The sequence below is a fragment of the Panthera uncia genome, chromosome F1, assembly GCF_023721935.1.
Source record: "Panthera uncia isolate 11264 chromosome F1, Puncia_PCG_1.0, whole genome shotgun sequence".
Classification (NCBI taxonomy): Eukaryota; Metazoa; Chordata; class Mammalia; order Carnivora; family Felidae; genus Panthera; species Panthera uncia.
In genome coordinates this window covers 67,377,550-67,395,388 of record NC_064813.1, presented here as the reverse complement: position 1 = coordinate 67,395,388, position 17,839 = coordinate 67,377,550, and the positions used below count along the sequence as shown (strand labels likewise).

Sequence of the window (17,839 nt, the reverse complement as noted above, 5' to 3'; positions counted from 1 at the left end):
CTTAGGGATGTGGTTGTCTCACAGCCACCTTAGGTCCTCACCTCCCTCCCCAGTAGCCTCTTCTCGCAGCTATTTCTAGCACTGGCAGAGAGGTGTGACAAGCATGGAATCTAGAGCGGGACTGCCTGGACTTGGATTCTGGCTCTTCTTCTGTCTCTTCAGTGACCTGGGGCAAGTTACTTTACTCCCTTGTACCTGTTTCTTTCTTCATCTGTAAGAACAGAGCTGGTAGCACCTATTTCAGAGGGTTGTTACGGGATTCAAATGCAACCATATGTGTAATACGGAGCACAGTGTCAGTGCACGTTAGCTTAGCATATTTGCTATCGTTGTTGATGCCACTGGCTTTCCGAGGTAGGAGGTATGTTTCCAAGGTGCCCTTTGTGCTGAGACCCTGACAGCCTGGAGCTCAGTGGGTAGTGAGGCCTCCTGAGGCCTTCCTCTGGGAGTCTGCTCTCTCTAGAGAGAGGTGAGAACGCTCTCAGGAAGGGGAGCAGGAGCATTCAAAGATTGGCGTACTCTGCCTCACCTCTCCCAGGGCTGGGTGCACCTAAGGACCCCTCCTTTTTCAGTCTTGGCAGAGCAAAGGGCAGTCCAGAGAAAAGAAGAATGATGTTTAATTAAAGAAGTTCAGTTTGGTCCTGCCCTTTCTTTCTGGGGCCTTGGTCCCTGGATCCTTTACCCTAATGCTCCTAGCCCTTTGCTTCATCTGGCTGAGTCAATACAGGTCTAAAAACCTCTTTGAGATCCTTTCTGGTCTGTTCAACCAAACCCATCCTGCAGTGACCTTTCACTGGCAGATGAAAAGCAGACGGCCTCCACCTGGTTTTGCTCAGCTTGTGGCATGGAACAGGGTGACAGTTTCTAAGAAGAGACATGGGGGGTCAAGGAGCCTTTCCTAGGAGGCTTTTCTGCCTTCTCGGAGAGTAGTTGCATTCCTTTTCCCACCGTGTGTGACAGGGCCAGGGTGGGGTTGGGGTGGAGGAGCCCTGTGGAAGGGCAGCATCCACAGGGGCCACTTGAATCCCATGAGTGGTATTTAAGGTGGGGGGGGGGAGCCTGTCCTCAGCCTGCCGGCTGCTCACGACCTTGCTTCTCACAGTGTTACCGGGACTTGGCTCTGGTGAGTCGCGACGGCATGAATATTGTCCTGAACAAGATCAACCAGATACTTATGGAGAAGTACCTGAAGCTGCAGGATACCTGCCGTACTCAGGTAAGGCCGGGAAGGAAAGAGAGATCCAGCTCAAAGACATGCTAGAGTTTGGATCCCCTCTTAAAGAGAAGGGACAGAGGAATCGGGGATAACATGCCCTGCCTTCGTACACCTAAACTGTAACGTGGTTGGATTCACCCTTTCCTCAAATTTGCAGGCCCTTCTCTTCATCCGTCTTCTCCTCTCCCTTTTAGTTGGTGTGGTTGGTGCGGGAACTAGTGAAGAGTGCGGTTCTGGGAGCTGACGGTGTGTGCATGACGTTCATGAAGCAGATTGCTGGTGAGTTGATGGCAAGGGTGGAAAGGAGAGAGAGGAGCCCAGAGGCTAGGTGCAGGCTGTAGAGGACAGTGAAGGGCCTTGGGGTTTCAGTTCCTAGGTTGCCTGGACTGTTTTCTCCTGAGACAGGCCTCTTCCGGCCACACAATTATGCAGAAAGCAATGGAAAAATCACAGGGCGGGGGGGTCTCTTGAAGCAATACGTCTTGCCTTGCCTTGTTTTCCTTCCTGCCAAACTCAGGGCATGATGTAGAATAGTTGGCCTGATTTGGCCAGTCCTTACTCTGGGGTTTCAAGGCATGTTGGATCAGGAAGGATCTGGAAGGAATGGGAAGAGAGGGGAGGGCAGATGATTTGTTCCCGTGACATTGTATGCTTTCAGAAACCCAGGTATCTTCCTTGGTTCCACCTCCACATTCCAAACTCTTGCTTCCAAATATTTATGACATCTGATGGGACCGGTTTGAGGAAAGAACTATGTCACTGGAGAGACCCTGACATTTAGGTTTTATTATCTCATTGGCAGCAGTGACATCAGTCCGAGTCACTGAATATCCAAGAGGCTTGTCCATGCTGCCTCTTCTCCCCAAATCACATGTGTTTGTTTAAAAAGGACCCTGCTTTGCTATCTCCTCATTCCCATTGGTTCCTTGCTTCCTCTTTAAGATTGTCTGTAACCCTGGTGCTCCTGTTTTGATGTGCATAAACCTTACCCTGTGTGATATGTGACTATGTGGACACTGACTTTTTTTTTCTTTTTTTTTTAATGTTTATTTTTGAGAGAGACAGAGCACAAGCAAGGGAGGGTCCAGAGAGAGAGCATGAGCCAGGGAAGGGCAGAGACAGAGGGAGACGCAGAATCTGAAGCAGGCTCCAGGCTCTGAGCTCTCAGCACAGAGCCTGACGCAGGACTCGAACCCACAAACTGAGAGATCACGACCCGAGCTGAAGTCAGACACTCAACTGACTGAGCCACCCAGGCACCCCTTGTATACTTTTAAATGGGTGAATTTTACAGTATGTGAATTGTACTTAATTACAAAAAAAAAAAAAAAATTTAAAGTATGGAAAATTATGTCTGTAATTTACTTCTAAATAGTTCAAGAAAAAAAGTACTTTTCTTGCAAATTTTCTGTAAATTTTTTTAAAAGTGTATTTACTGATTTCGAGAGAGAGCGCGCACACATGCGCACAAATAGAGGAGGAGCAGAGAGAGAGGGAGACACAATCCGAAACAGGCTCCAGGCTCCAAGCTGTCAGCACAGAACCCGACGCAGGGTTTGAACCCATGAGCCATGAGATCACGACCCGAGCCGAAGTCGGGGCCCAACACTGACTTTTTAAATTAGGAAGGAGCAAGCATGATGGTGTGCTGGCTCCTTTACCTCCTGGTGTTTCCTTTCCTGGTTTGGTCTTCCTAAGTCTCCGCTTCTCATCCTCGGACTTTGGTCTGGCATCGCCACATGTAATTTTGCCCCAGAAAGTTCCATAGCAAGCACAGAAGACCGTGGCCTGTCTTGTGCCTGAAACAAGAAACCCTTGGCCTGTGATGTGCCTGACTTGGTTTGGGACACCCTGATGCTGGATGGCCACTGTCACTGGCTGCCTGTATCTCAGGCCCTGTTTGAGATGTCACCCTTTCTTCCAACCAGGGGCTCTTCATGTCTCTGTCCTAGACATTCCCTTTCCAGGGTCAGAGTAGTCCCACTCCAACCCCCAGGTTATAGAAAAATAGCAGCTCTGGTTTCTGGAAAATTCTAGAACCTTCCCTTCCTTTCTCTGTGGAAGCAAAGGGGAAACTTCAAAGCATGACTGAACAGAAAGCAGGTGTTCCAACACTCAGAACCTCCATGATGGGATAGCAGTTAGGGATGGAGAAACAGGATGGGTGAAGAACTGTGTTGGATTAGTGGACTTGCTAATGAAAGCCATTCTCGTTGTTTTCTCCCCCTTTGAAATCAGGTGGAGATGTTACTGCAAAAAATATCTGGTTGGCAGAGAGTGTCCTGGATATCCTGACAGAGCAGAGGTAGAGTCTGCCATGATGGTACAGGTGTGGGCGGCCTGAGAACACCTAGGGTTAGAGAGGGGGAGGGAGGGCAAATGGAGGAATCAAGGGTATGGTATGGCCCAGGGGATTAAGGGGTGGGGAAGAGGTCTTTGCCAAAACATCTCAGAGCCCAGGAAAAACTAGCTTCATCTGATAAGGGTTTATTTTTGATCCAGACCTCCTTGGAATGTTTATCTTTGGGGGGAGACATGGGAGAATGAGCTCAGCAGAGTGGGGCCAGCCAACCACTCGGGCCTGGCAGGTACCCCTTTTCTCCCTTCTGAGGCTCTCCACCCAACAACCCCTGCTGTCTTGAGATGGGAGTGAGGAGGTAACGGGCCCAGGAATTCTGCTCAAGTTTGCACACAGGGCTGGGGGGCTGCGGTGGTAGAGGACGTAAGGGGGACACGCTGGGCTTCTGGCCAGTTCTTTCTTTTTCCCATCAAAGGACCAGAAATTTTATAAGGGCTGTTCCGTATTTGAACTTGTTGGGGGCAAGGCCTCCTCTTGGTCTTCTGTTGCTTGACTTCTGAGTCTGTTTTGTGTGAGGCCACCACAGTAGTCAAATGTCCATATTTCCTGTGGTTCAGAAGAACAGACTTCCTCCCTTATTCACACTTGTTCTGGGCACTGCCCCAGCGGAGAGCTGGGTCAGGTGCCGTGCAGCGCCACCTAGTGCCCTGGGCTGGGCTCTCCTCTGCGGCTCCGGCTCGGGCACTTCCATTGGTACCGATGCACAGCCTGGGAGATCCTAGCACTTTCTTGCAGGGTGTCTGTGCCTGTCTGGTGTCCTGGGTCCAGTGGTCTCACTTTCTTTTTCTCTTTATTACCCATCCCAGGACTCAGTTACATTCATCACCTTTGCTGACAGTCTTCCTAAATGATCGTTCTCATTTTGTTTCTGTTCTGGTACTGTAAAGCTGCATTTTCCTCATTTGGGCAGTTGGGAGCGGTCTCCGTGTACAGGTGTCACGTAACTGCCCTACCTTTGCTCCTACCCCACAAAAACTCAAATCTTTTGGTGCAAGTGAGTCCCTAGATGTTTAAAACCATCTTCTTGGGATGCCTGGGTGGCCCAGTCGGTTTCAAGTGTCCAACTCTTGATTTCAGCTCAGTCATGATCTCACAGTCCTGAGATCGAGCCCAGTGTCAGGCTCTGTGCTGAGAGCGCAGAGCCTGCTTGGGATTCTCTCCTCCCTCTGCCCCTCCCCCACTCACATGCGCACTGGCTCACTTGCTCTCTCAGAAACAAAACAAAACAAAACAAAGTCTTCTTCCACATCTCCCCTTCTCCCTCCTCCCCAAGTGTTTCTAGGGCCATGGAATTAACAGGTAGCACATGGGGGAGGGCCTCCCCATTGTCCTTGGATTCTGCGTTCACTCTCTGAAAGGAAAAGACCAGAGTCTTTTAATTAGGTGTCTTGAGCACTTTTCCGGAATCAGGATGTTGCCTGGTTGGCTTAATTAAACTTGTTTCTCTGGTTCCCTGGCTTCCAGCAGGGGTGCCAAAGGCCTTATAAGTACTTGCTTGAGAGAGATAGCTCCCAGTTTTGGCACTTTGAGACAGCATTGGAGTTTTTGTCCTCTCCCCACTGTCTTTCTACCCTTTTGAAAGCAGCAGGGAGCACATTACCCCCTTCCCCCAGGGAAATTTAAAAACTCCTGAGGAAATAGGCTTTGCCATCCAAAATCATGTTCTTTTCAGATTATGATTTAGGGCAGGTACCTCATTGGGAGTGGGAGCAATGGCCAGAGAGCCAGGGAACCCTGTATGGCATGGAGGGCCGCTCATGGCAGGCACAGTGGCAGGGCTGACACAGTGCACCCTAAAACCGCCAGCGTTCTCAAGGTGTCTTAGCTTCTGGAGGTCCTCGTTCCACTCTGTAAGAACTGCTGGCTTTGGGACACCTCTAGAACCTCTTTCCCCATTCTCTGGGCTGGATAGAAGCTGTAGTTTAATCTCTGTCCCCAGTACCTCGCGTGGTGCTCGGCACATACATGACAGGTGCTCAGTAAATGTTTGAACGAGTGCATCAGTGAGCAAGTATTTGATTGGAAGCTCGATAGTTATGTGAAAAAGAGAGATTGCTTTCAGTCAGCGCTTATCTCCATCGGGCGCCTGGTAGAGTGGTAGGAGCTCGTCCCTACCTGAGCCAGTTGGTAGTCCAAGATGGGTCACGAGCAAATAGTCAAGAAATCAAAGATCCTCCTCCCAGTGTCAATCATTGGACATTTCTGAGGCCCCAGAACCAAGTGTGGGCGTGAACTGGGAGGAGGAACAAGTCTGGACAGAGCGCAGATGCCAGGTGTTTCCTCCACCACCCCCACCCACCCCCCTTCTGCAGGGAATGGGTGTTGAAGAGCAGCATCCTCATCGCCATGGCTGTTTACACGTACCTCCGCCTCATCGTCGACCACCACGGAACTGCCCAGCTCCAGGCCCTGCGGCAGAAGGAGGTGGACTTTTGCATGTCGCTGCTTCGCGAACGGGTGAGGGCTAAGACTGTGGGCAGGTGAACCCTAGGATGGGACACCTGTGTAAGTTTTGTGAGCTGACCTAGGCTAGAGATGTCATTTTGGGGAGATGGGGATGGTTCAAGGCCTGGTGTTTTTCCATCATTCCGAAACAGAGCAAGGGAGAAGGTGGGAATCTGCGTGGAGCAGCTCTGGCTCCAGGAACTGCTGTCCCTGGAGGAGGGATTTCCAGGCCCTCTTCATGGACACTGTTGTATACCACAGACCCTGGCTGCCCATTATTGTGCAACCCCCCCACACCTGGGTGATGGCCGTGGTCAAGCGGGATTATGAACTGTCCACTCCGAGATCTCCCAAGAGAGGTCCCAGAGCTCTGATCTCGAATGCAGTAGCCACTCCCCATATGTGGCAACTTAAAGTTAATCAAAATTAAATTTAAAATTGAGTTCCTTAGTTGAATTATCTACACACATTTCAAGTGCTCATTAGCCACCTGTGGCTGATGGTGACCCTTTTGGACAGCACAGAGATGGAGATCATTTCCATTACCATAGATTGTTCTGTTGGACAAGGGGAGTTTGGGGAAAGGTGTTTGGGGCTTAGCTTGCCTGTCCTGTCCTTTTGGAATTGTAGTCTCTCGATCTGGGTCAAAACCATCCTGGGAGGAGAGAGGAGTAGATTCATGTGGAAGTCAGCAGGGCTTCAGTAGTTACCAGTAACCTATCCTCCTTATGTCCATCCCCGGCTTCCAGCTCTCTCCCCCAAGCAGCTGGGAGCCAGTCCTTTGGTGCCAGAAGAAATCCTCTGGTCCCTTCGGCCCTCTTTCCTTCCTTCCCTAGAACGAGCTGCTCCTTGGTCCTCCCTGCAGCAGGTAAATTATCCGTGTTTTCATTCTCTCTCCTGTCCCCCCTCCCCTCATCAAGTTCATGGAATGTTTGATGATTGGCCGGGACCTCGTACGACTACTTCAGAATGTTGCCAGGATACCAGAATTTGAACTGCTTTGGAAAGATATTATCCATAACCCTCAGGCCTTAAGTCCTCAGTTCACAGGTAAGGAAGGGCCAGGGCATCCTGCCCTTGAGAGGTGGGAGTTCGGAGTATGTGCTGAGTGAATCAAGAGGGCAGAGGCTGGAGGGTAGGAGAGGCTTTGGCAGCCAGAAATAGGGAGCTTGGGACAGGGCAGGCTTTGCCAAGTACAGCTGGATGTGGGGGTGGCAGAGGTCCAGAGCAATTCTTTTTTTTTTTTTTTTTTTTTTTAATTTTTTTTTAACATTTATTTATTTTTGAGACAGAGAGAGACAAGAGCATGAACGGGGGAGGGGCAGAGAGAGAGGGAGACACAGAATCGGAAGCAGGCTCCAGGCTCTGAGCCATCAGCCCAGAGCCCCACGCGGGGCTCGAACTCACGGACTGCGAGATCGTGACCTGAGCCCAAGTCGGACGCTCAACTGACTGAGCCACCCAGGCGCCCCCGGTCCAGAGCAATTCTTAGGGTTCCCAGACAGCCCCTGCCTAGCAGACTGCTGCTGCCATTGGTCCCAAGAAAAAACTGAGGCAGAGCCGTGATCCTCCTCCTCCTCCTCCCCCTCCCCCTACAGCTCTTTGGCTTGGGAGGTGAGCTGATGGCCAGTTTCCAGGCTCACTGGGTCCAGCAGGGGAGTCAGAGGTCAGCTCGTGAGACTGAGTCAGCAGAGGGGCTGGGATTAGCCCTGTTAGAGAGTGCTTCTCCCTGGGATCAGTCTTGCCTCTGAATTCCAAGGATCCAGCCTAGCCAAAATTCTGTTCATGAGAGGGAGTCTTGTGTGCCTCTCCCTGACAAGGTCCTTTTGAAAGCTGTTTTCCCTTTTCAGGGTCCCTCCCCACCTCCAGCACGCACGCATGTGCACATGGAAACAGTTGTCTGAGCCCTGGAGAGTCAGGAAAGAAGGGGAAGGTCCTGGTCCTCCTTTATATTGTATTGCTCTTATATCGGACATGTGTTGAGTTGTTTTGAGTGCTTACGTGTGCTAGACACGTGTGTTGATTCATTTAATCCTCAGGACAACCCTGTAAGATGGATATTTTACTTTCCATATTTACAGATAAAGAAAATGAGGCTCAAGGAGATTAAGTAATTTGCCCAGGGCCACACAGCTAGTGAGTGTCAGAGGCAGGATTTGGATCCAGGTCTGTCTGACTCCAGAGCCCGTGCCTATACCACAACCACATTAATCCCAGGACCCAGGGATGGGACCATAAGGAGCAGAAAGAGAGGCTAGGGTTTCCCATGTTTTCCCCTAACTTTCCCACACGGTGCCAACTGGATATTGTGAGTAGGGGGCTCTGAACGGCCAGGAACAGAAAAGAAGTAATATATCTGGGTCCTGGGGATGGTGGTTGGTTGGAGCAGAACATGCAGATGCTGATTAGAGCCCCCGCTTGTATCTGTGCTTGACCTCTCTTGGTCTGGTCTTAGAGTTTCCCCATGAGCAGGACCACTGGCCATAAGTACCTGGCCCAGCTTCCCCACCTGCCTTCTACTCCTTCTGGAAGGTCCTCAGGCTTCTCTCTTTTCTCTTCCCTTACATACTTGGTCCAGGTATCCTGCAGCTTCTTCAGTCCAGAACATCCCGAAAATTCCTGGCATGTCGTCTAACCCCAGATATGGAGACTAAGCTCCTCTTCATGACCTCCCGGGTAAGCTAATCTTTTGCAGCAGGAGCAGAAGCTGCAGGTTAGCTGGGCTTCTTCCTCCAGCCTGCAGATGCATTACCGTTGAGTGCTGGCTGGCAGAGTGGTGGCCAAGTGGGTACCCGATCTACCTGGCATTGGGCAGGTGCTATGAGCTGGGGATACAGTGTTCAGTAAAATAGGTATAGTTGGAGCTCTTGTGAAGCTTTCAGTCTATCTAAAACCATCGCTAAACCAAAAATTGTACCCAAATTATGTAATTCACAAATGTGAAATGTGTGTAAAAGCGTACAGAGAGGTGTTCATTCTGGAAAACCCACCATTCCTATGGCCACATGTGAATTCTCAGGAAGAGCTTTGGCCTGGTGGTTTCCAAACATGGCTGAGTTCTAGCAGGATCGGGTGAGCAGCATGTTAAATATACACGTCCCAGGATCCCAGTCTCCCACATAATCTGATTGAGGAATCTATGTTTGTTTAACAGAGTTTCCAGGCAGCAGCTCCTCTACAGCCAGTCTGGAGTTGGGGAGCCTTCTGGCCTAGTCTACTTTTGGTTTCCTGAGTCATCCAGGAGAACCGCGCAGATCTGTGCTATCCCATGTAGTAGCCACCTTCAGGTTGCGGTTTAAATTTGTTAAAGCTAGGGCCACCTGGCTGGCTTAGTTGGTAGAGCATGTGACTCTTGATCTCAAGGTAGGGTCTTGAATTCAAGCCCCACGTTGAGCGTTGAGCGTAGGGATTACTAAAAATAAATGCCAAAAATAATTTAATAAGTAAATTAGTTAAAGCTAGGTAAAATAAAAGATTCCGTACCTCAGTTGTGGTTCAGTAGCCATCATCATTGCAGAAAATTCTATTGGACAGTGTTGGTCTAGACGTATCTTTCTTTTTAGCCTTTCTGCTCTCTGCTTTGGTTGAATTTGGGGAATAGAAGAGGAAAACCAGATTTCGGCTCTTACTCAGTGTTGCTATTTGTAACCACGTTAGAGTCTGACTGGGGGAAGGAATTGCTGCAAGAAGCTTTGGAGGGTCTGTGTACCTGGGATAGTGACCCTTTAGTCACTCGACATCAGAAAGCTTTTGGTCAGCTTTCTGTCAGGCTCAGTCCTTGTTCTCGAGGAACACTCCTTGCTGGCCACAAGGGGCTCGCGAAAATAAGAAAAGATAAGAAAAGTGCTTACAACTGGAGCCTCAGTGACTGGAACAGGAGGAAGGAACCGAAATCCAGCTGCAGTCACAGTTGGGGGCAATTGGGACATTAGGTTGGTGGCAGGAACGAAGGCAGCCCTGGCACGAGATGTGAGTGAGGAAGGTTCTTGGCAACTTTTTTCAGTCGAGGAAGATTTAAATCAGCAAGTCTTCCTTTGGGAAGGAAGGTCTCTCCTGAGAAGAAAATGTGAGTTAGCGAATGAGTTGAAGCACAAGATGGAGGTGTAGGTCACGCCCAGTGTTGAGCGGTCCTCCCGGTCCTCCCGTTCCTCCGCCCGAGACCCCGCCCTTCCTTCCAAGTTCCTCCAGCGCCCCCTTCCTCCAGGTGCGGTTCGGGCAACAGAAGCGCTACCAGGATTGGTTCCAGCGCCAGTACCTGTCAACCCCAGACAGTCAGTCTCTGCGCTGTGACCTCATCCGCTACATCTGTGGGGTTGTCCACCCTTCTAACGAAGTGCTGAGTTCAGATATCTTGCCCCGATGGGCCATCATCGGCTGGCTCCTGACAACGTGCACGGTGAGGGGCTGGGCTGTAGGGTGGAGGCTCTTGGGTGGTGAAGGGTCCTCGTCCCTTGAGTTTCCCATATTTCCTTGCTTCTTCCTGACTCTTGGCCTCCTGACCCTTACCCAGCAGTACCCCTTCCTTCACTTCTTCCCGCTGAGTGTCAGCCTTTGTCCTGCTTAGGTTTGTCCCTCTGGAAGTTGACTACACTCAGTATTTCCCATCTGGGTTTGTGGTTGGATAGGTTCTCTGTCTTTACTGCTGGTCCCCAAGCCCAGATTTCTGAGGCCTCCCTATCTTTACTTTTAGCTCCAAGAACCATGTGTGGTTACTCCTCTGAATGGCTCCTTCCTCAGATTCAAGGCTTGTCTCAGACCTTCACTTCCTAGGCTTTTGGCATCAGCTTTGGATACTTGTGCAAACCAGGGGAGCCATTTCTTTCTCAGCATGTTCCTATCTGTTCCTTAGCTAGGGAAGCTCCAAACTGTCTGCTCTCTGGCTTCTACCTTCTGACCTCTTCCAACAGAGTTCTCCTCCCCCTGTTGACTGGGTCCTCGGAATGTGCTGATTCAGACACAATCACAGGCTGTTCCTAGGGGTCCTTCAGCCGGGAATGTGCCCCAGGAGCCCAGGAGGGGGAGCCTAGGCCCTGGTCTGAGTGCTGTGTCAGCTAGGCCCCGTCCTCCTTTTCTAGGAGCAGGGATGTGTTCTTCTGGACAAACGAACGGGAACCCAGGCCAATCCCTGGCCCCTTGGTCGGTGAGACCATGGCCAGTCTCATTCGTATGCAGACTTGGGTGCCCCTCACCCCTGGAGGCTTCTGTCTGTCTCACTAGGAACTGAATTTATTTCTTAGATGCACAGCCATGTGAACCCTGGAGGCTGCCTTGCGCTTGTGCAGGAAAGGGAGCTGTTTGATGAAACCAGCCCTTCTTTCTCACCTCTCTCTTCCAGTCAAATGTCGCTGCCTCCAATGCCAAGCTGGCTTTGTTTTACGACTGGCTGTTCTTTAGCCCAGACAAGGATAGCATTATGAACATAGGTATGTGACTGGGAGCAGGCAACACCACCCCCATCTCCCAGGCCACTGCCTAGTCTCGGTGACGGTGGTCATAAACCTCAGGGCAGCGTCGGGGGAGACAGCTTATCTGGGAGCAGTTCGATTGTTCCTCACCAGTGCGCCCTTGATGTAGAAGGAAGATTGCTTTTGTGAGGCCAAGCACTCACTCCCTCTCTTTTGCCCTAGAGCCTTATGCTTGGGGCTCCGGTGGAGTGGCCTAGGCAGAGAGCTGTGCCGCACCCTGCTTTTCCTCTCCCACCACCTCCCTCTTCTAAGCCGGATGCTGGACAAGGGAGATGAGGGCTAGGAGCTGTTTGGGGTTGTCTGCTTTTGGGTCTGCTCAATGGGAATAGGGGGTAGGGATACAGCTCTCTGGAACTATTCCTATATTTTGATGCCTTGTTTCATGGAATTGAGGATAGACTACCTGAAGTGGGGACCCTTTAATTCTCCCTTCTCCAGAACCAGCCATCCTGGTCATGCACCACTCCATGAAGCCACACCCAGCCATTACTGCCACACTCCTGGACTTCATGTGCCGTGTAAGTGTGTGTCCCCTTCACCTTACAGGTTTTCCTAGTGCCCTTCATTGTGGGAGCAGCTGTAATCATAGGTCCTGCCCCCAAGTCAGTGAACACTCCCCTTCCCTATTCCCGCCATCTCCGGTGGGATCTTTCCATGTCTCCATGGGCTTTCTCGACTTCAAGGATAATGACTTAAGGTAGAATCTGGTCTCTCTGAGGCCAGGTCTAGTAAGAATTAACCATTGTAGCAGCTTGGAATGGTCAGGACCATTCCAGACCTTTCTGTAGTCATACTCCCCAGTGTCTTCTGATCAAAACTGAAGCAGCTTTTTAGATCTGGTTCAGCAGAACACTCTGGATGGCAAGTCATGTGCTCATTCTCCCCTCCCTTCCCTTCCAGATCATTCCCAACTTCTATCCACCTTTGGAGGGCCACGTGCGACAGGGTGTCTTCTCCTCCCTCAACCACATTGTGGAGAAACGGGTCTTGGCGTAAGAACTTCATGTGCCCATAGGCAGGTGGGAGGAAGGGTTGTTTTCTCTTGTGTCCCTAAGCCAGGCACATTCAGAAAGTGTCAGACCACTGCTGAGCCTTTTCTCTTGACTGTTATAGAGCGTACCGACTCCGCCTCAGACTGCTAGGAATATGTCCTCTTGACTCTTAGAGAAATTTCTGTCTTCCCATCATATCCCAAGGCTCTGAGTATGGCCCAGCTTTACTGGTTGGTCGTAGACCTCTCTCTCTAAGTGCACGCCGCATTAGAAGTGAGGAGCTGCAATGTGGACCTTCATTCGTGTCCCCCACCCCCCCCACCAGGCATCTGGCTCCCCTGTTCGACAACCCCAAGTTGGATAAGGAGCTGCGGGCAATGCTGAGGGAGAAGTTCCCTGAGTTCTGCAGCTCACCCAGCCCTCCTGTGGAAGGTATGGAACCCTCCCTTCCGTCACCTGTTAGAGACGCCCAGGGCTCTCAGCCGTCTAGGGTGTCTCCCCAGTGCGGGTCTCCACCTCTGTGACTGTCCGGTTCAGGTTCTCCTTCCCCACTTTCTCTTTTGATGTGTTTATGTGTTGTCTTCTCTGGCTCTCCGTCTGTCTCATCCTCCCTGACTCTTGCCGACCTCTCTTGCTCCTCAGCGCCTGTTTCTTCTCTTCCTAAATAGCCTCCCCTCCCCCTCCACAGGGAAGGCTTTGGTGGGATGTGTGTCTGCCTCCCCTCTCTCTGCGCCCCGGCCCCTGAGGACAGGGGTCATGTTGGGTCTCAGGTCTTGCTCCCAGTTACACACGCACACACCCTTTTGTGTTTGGGGGTGAGGCTGAAGCCAAGCAGAGCTTCTCAACTCGGTTTTGAAGCAAAGAGCCCTTGGGACTGTCCCTGGTCTCACCTATTTGCCGACACGAGCAAAGCACAGCAGTCTCTTCCCTTGCCATTCTTGCTCCTGGCAGAAACCCCTGCACATCGTGGAAGGTCGTGGGGACAAGAGGGTGTCCTTCCAGGGTCTGTCATGCCCTCAGGTCATGAACTCCCTGTAAGCCCACCTGCTCCCCAGCCTCCCCTTTCCAGGGTGTCAGCCATGTTAGGTCACGGGATGCCTTGTTTCTTTCCTCCCAAGTCAAACTTGAGGAGCCGGTTTCCGTGGAGATGGACAACCACATGTCAGACAAGGATGAGGGTTGCTACGACAACGCGGAGGCAGCCTTCAGTGACGACGAGGAGGACCTCAGCAGCAGAGGTGCGTGCGGCAGCGAAGGGGCTTGGGTGGTGTCGGCCCCGAGGGGACCAGGTGGCAGGAGCGGCCTGGCCTCTGTGGACTCGGCCCCCAAGTTAGTTGTGTTAGCAGGGTTACTAGACGGGACTCCAGGGCACGGAGCCCTGCCCTTGTTTGCTCCTGAGCCTGGGTGTGCCCACATGCAGGGAACGACGCTGCGGGGCCCCTGCACGCCCGGCGTGTGGGGCTGTCCCTGTGGCTGGTGTCTGGGCAAATGACTGCTTTCGTGAATTCCTCCCTCCAGGAAAGAAGAGGGAGTTCCGCTTCCATCCTATCAAGGAGACTGTCGTGGAGGAGCCAGTGGATATCACCCCGTATCTTGACCAACTGGATGAGTCCTTAAGGGACAAAGTGCTCCAGCTCCAGAAGGGGAGGTGGGTGCAGGTCCTGTCCTCAGGCTCGGGAGGCCGAGCCCCAGCCTCCTCCCTGGTACTGAGTGGGGTGCCTGGGCGTGGGGTGGGGGGCAGTGGGGGCTCCGGGGGTGTGCCTTCTGCTGTTAGGTTGTGAGGTTCCTCGTTCCCCAGCACCTGTTTCTCGCTCCATGGTTTTGTTTTTGTTTTTTTTTAATTTTTTTAATGTTTATTTTTGGGAGAGAGAGTGCAAGTGGGGGAGGGGCAGAGGGAGAGGGAGACAGAATCCGAAGCAGGCTCCAGGCTCCGAGCGGTCAGCACAGAGCCTGACACGGGGCTCGAACCCACAAACTGTGAGATCATGACCTGAGTCGAAGTTGGATCCTTAGCCAACTGAGCCCCCCAGGCACCCCAACTCCACAGGTTCTGGGGAGCCCCCGCTGGTGCCCCAACTCCACAGGTTCTAGGGAGCCCCCCCAGGTGCCCCAACACCACAGGTTCTGGGGAACCCCCCCAGGCACCCCAACTCCACAGGTTCCAGGGACAAGAGCCTCTGAGCACCAAAGCAGGATGGTGGGCATTTCCCTTCTCTTAGGGCCTCTGCCTGGACAGCAGTAAATTTTGCCCTAAAGCCTGCCCCCACCCACGCCTGGATTCACACAGGCCTCCTTTGTTTTGTCTGTGCGTGAGTGTGCTTTGCTGGGTGTGTGTCCTGCCCTCTGCTGTCATGTATGTCCCTGCGATTTCCTCTCCATCCCGCACTGCAGTGACACCGAGGCCCAGTGTGAGGTCATGCAGGAAATCGTGGACCAGGTTCTGGAGGTGAGGAGAACCGACCCCCCCCCCCCCCCCCCCGGCCAGGGAGGAAGCAGCCCAGCCCGCCCAGAGTAGAACTCCCCACCCGAGCATCTGACTCTTTCCTTCCCGTCTCCCACACGGGTCCCCTCTGGTGGGCAAGGGCCTGTTGGTCCTGGAGGTAGCAGCAGATGAGTGCAGTGGCTCTGGGTGGTGGGGCAGTAAGGCTTGGGTCAGGTGGTGAGAACCTTCCCCCTCTGTCCCCACCCAGGAAGACTTTGACTCGGAGCAGCTGTCCGTCCTTGCTTCCTGCCTGCAGGAACTCTTCAAAGCCCACTTCCGAGGGGAGGTGTTGCCTGAGGAGATCACTGAGGAGTAAGGCATCTCTCTCCTGACCCCTCCACCACCCACAGGCTTCTGGGAGCCAGAAGTGTGCTCTTGGAGCCCCAGTCCAGGAGGCATCTTGCTGTGGACTTGAGAGAAACCATCTCTTCACTTGTTTTGTTTGTTCGTTTTTAAATTTTATTTTCAAGTAATCTCTACACCCCTGTGTGGGGCTCAAACTTAAAACCCCAAGCCCAAGAATCATGTGCTCTGCCGACCAAGTCAGCCAGACGTCCCTCTCTTCACTTATTTGTAGTCTCAACGTGTGCCCGTTCACTTAAGGATTTCTTTTTGCCTGCTGAATGCAGAGCACGGGACAGTGGCCTCTAGCGCCTTTTCCTGGGTGCCCTGCTGCTGCTACTGAGCCCAGGGGCCCCAGCCCTTGCTGCTTTAGGTGGGATTGGACCCTTGCCTGGGTCTTCCCTGAAGGGCAGGAATCTCTTTTTTTTTTTTTTTTTTTTTCTTTCTTATGTTCATTTATATCTGAGAGAGAGCACAAACCAGGGAGGGGCAGAGAGAGGGGGACAGCAGTGAGCCCAATGCAGGGCTTGAACCCACAAACTGTGAGATCACGACCTGAGCCAGAGTTGGACGTTTAATCGCCTGAGCCACTCAGGTGCCCCAGAAATCACATTTTCAATGACAGCCACAACGCAGACTGTGGTGCTTGTTAGGAACCTGTTTTCTCTGTAGCAGTAGGAAGTTAACCTTTGGTCAGGACAGGAGCGGGCTGGCATCTAGCCTCCATAACATCTGCCTGCAGCCCACCTTCTCCACTCGCGTGGACCCTTAGATGTCACCCCCCTCCTGCAGGTCCCTGGAGGAGTCTGTGGGAAAGCCTCTCTACCTAATATTTAGGTAAGGACCCAGCCGTCGGGGGCACTGCCGTGCTGTCATCCCTCTTCACCAGGCATATGCCTCTGTCCTGGGGTAATGGGTCTCCCTTTCCAGAAGGAAGGGGTTTGCAGGGGGCACAGACACGCCTCTCCAGAAGTTCCACAGGAGAGTCTGCCCACGTCAAGTTCTGTCCTTCCCTCCCGTCTGTCACATCCAGGAACCTGTGCCAGATGCAGGAGGACAACAGCAGCTTCTCTCTGCTTCTGGACCTCCTCTCCGAGCTGTATCAGAAACAGCCCAAGATTGGCTACCACCTGCTGTACTACCTGAGGGCCAGGTGGGTAGGGGCCTCCCCTGGGTGCGCTGACTCCCCCGCCGCAGCCGTCATCACCGGGGCCTTCTGTGTGTTTGGGTGTTCTCTGATAACAGCTTTAAAGTACATCATTCCGTGGGTTTAAGTATATTTGCAAAGTCCTACTATTGCTATTGGTTACTTTAGAACACTTTCGTCACCCCCAAGACAAATGTGTGTCCCACTTAGCAGTTACCTTTCCATTGTCCCTTTCGCCTCACCCCTGTTTATCACTGCTCTGCTTTTTGTCTTTATAGATTTACTTTTTCTGTGTATTTCTTATAAATGGAATCCTACAACGTGTGATTTTTCGTGACTGGCTTTTTTCACTTAGTGTAACGTTTTAGAGGGTTATCCCCTTCGTAGCACGGATTGGTACTTCATTTCTGTTTGTGACCAAATACTGTTCCTCTGCATAGACACACCACGGTCTATCCATTCACCTGTCAGCGGACGTTGGTTTGTTTCTGCCTTTTTGTCTGTTGTGAATAGAGACGCTCTGAGCATTCACGGACACGTTTTTACCTAGACATGTGTTTTCAGTTTCCCGGAGTGTAAGAGTGGAACTGTGGGTCAAACGCCACCCCTAATTTTAAATTTGTGAGGAATTGCCTGACAGCAACCGAGTTCCAGTGTTTCACGTGCACCCCAATACTTGTTGTTATCTGGCTTTTCGATCACAGCCGTCCTGATGGGTGTGAAGTGATGTCTTGTTGTGGTTCTGATTTGCATTTTCCTGATGGTTGATGATGCTGAGCATCTTTTTGTGTGCTTGTTATTAGCCATTTGCATATTTTCTTCGGAGAAATGTCTCTTCAGATCCTCTCCCATTTTTTTTTAATGTTTATTTTTGAGAGAGAGAGAGAGAGAGCGAGCGAGCATGAGTGGGGGAGGGGCAGAGAGAGAGGAAGAGAGACAGAGGATCCTAAGCAGACTGTGTGTGGAGAGCAGAGAGCTCGATATGGGGCCTGAACTCACAAACTGTGAGCCTGAGCCAAGTAGGATGCTTAACTGAGTGAGCCACCCAGGTGTCGCTTCCTTTCCTATTTTTTTAATTGAGTTATTCATCTGTTTATTGTTGATTTTTTAAAGAGTTTTTGTTTTTTGGGGGGTTTTTTTGTTTTTGTTTTTTAATACTATGGATACGAGTCCCTCATGAAACATCTGGTTTGCAAATATGTTCTCATTCTGCAGGTTGTCTTTTTCACTCCCTTGATGGCACCCTTTGAGACACAGAAGTTTTACGTGTTGTTGAGTCATGTTTATTTTTTTTTTTCTGTCACTTGGGCTTGTGGTATCTTGCAGATTTACTCCTGTGTTTTCTTCCAAGACTGTGGTTTTCAGTTCTTATGTTCAGGCCTGTAACCTCT

At 51.5% G+C, this 17,839-nt stretch overlaps 1 protein-coding gene across 1 annotated transcript in view; it reads left to right on the top strand.

Moving 5' to 3' along the window:
* Window positions 1-17,839, top strand: part of INTS3 (integrator complex subunit 3) — a 37,617-nt gene that overhangs the window by 13,753 nt on the left and 6,025 nt on the right. Inside the window, 17 exon segments of the mRNA XM_049634997.1 lie at window positions 1,103-1,216; window positions 1,411-1,495; window positions 3,455-3,521; window positions 5,888-6,032; window positions 6,941-7,070; window positions 8,599-8,696; window positions 10,225-10,416; window positions 11,356-11,443; window positions 11,924-12,003; window positions 12,386-12,477; window positions 12,803-12,909; window positions 13,596-13,715; window positions 13,996-14,125; window positions 14,869-14,923; window positions 15,168-15,271; window positions 16,094-16,138; window positions 16,335-16,454. Of these exon segments, the coding sequence (XP_049490954.1) occupies window positions 1,103-1,216; window positions 1,411-1,495; window positions 3,455-3,521; window positions 5,888-6,032; window positions 6,941-7,070; window positions 8,599-8,696; window positions 10,225-10,416; window positions 11,356-11,443; window positions 11,924-12,003; window positions 12,386-12,477; window positions 12,803-12,909; window positions 13,596-13,715; window positions 13,996-14,125; window positions 14,869-14,923; window positions 15,168-15,271; window positions 16,094-16,138; window positions 16,335-16,454 (1,772 nt within the window).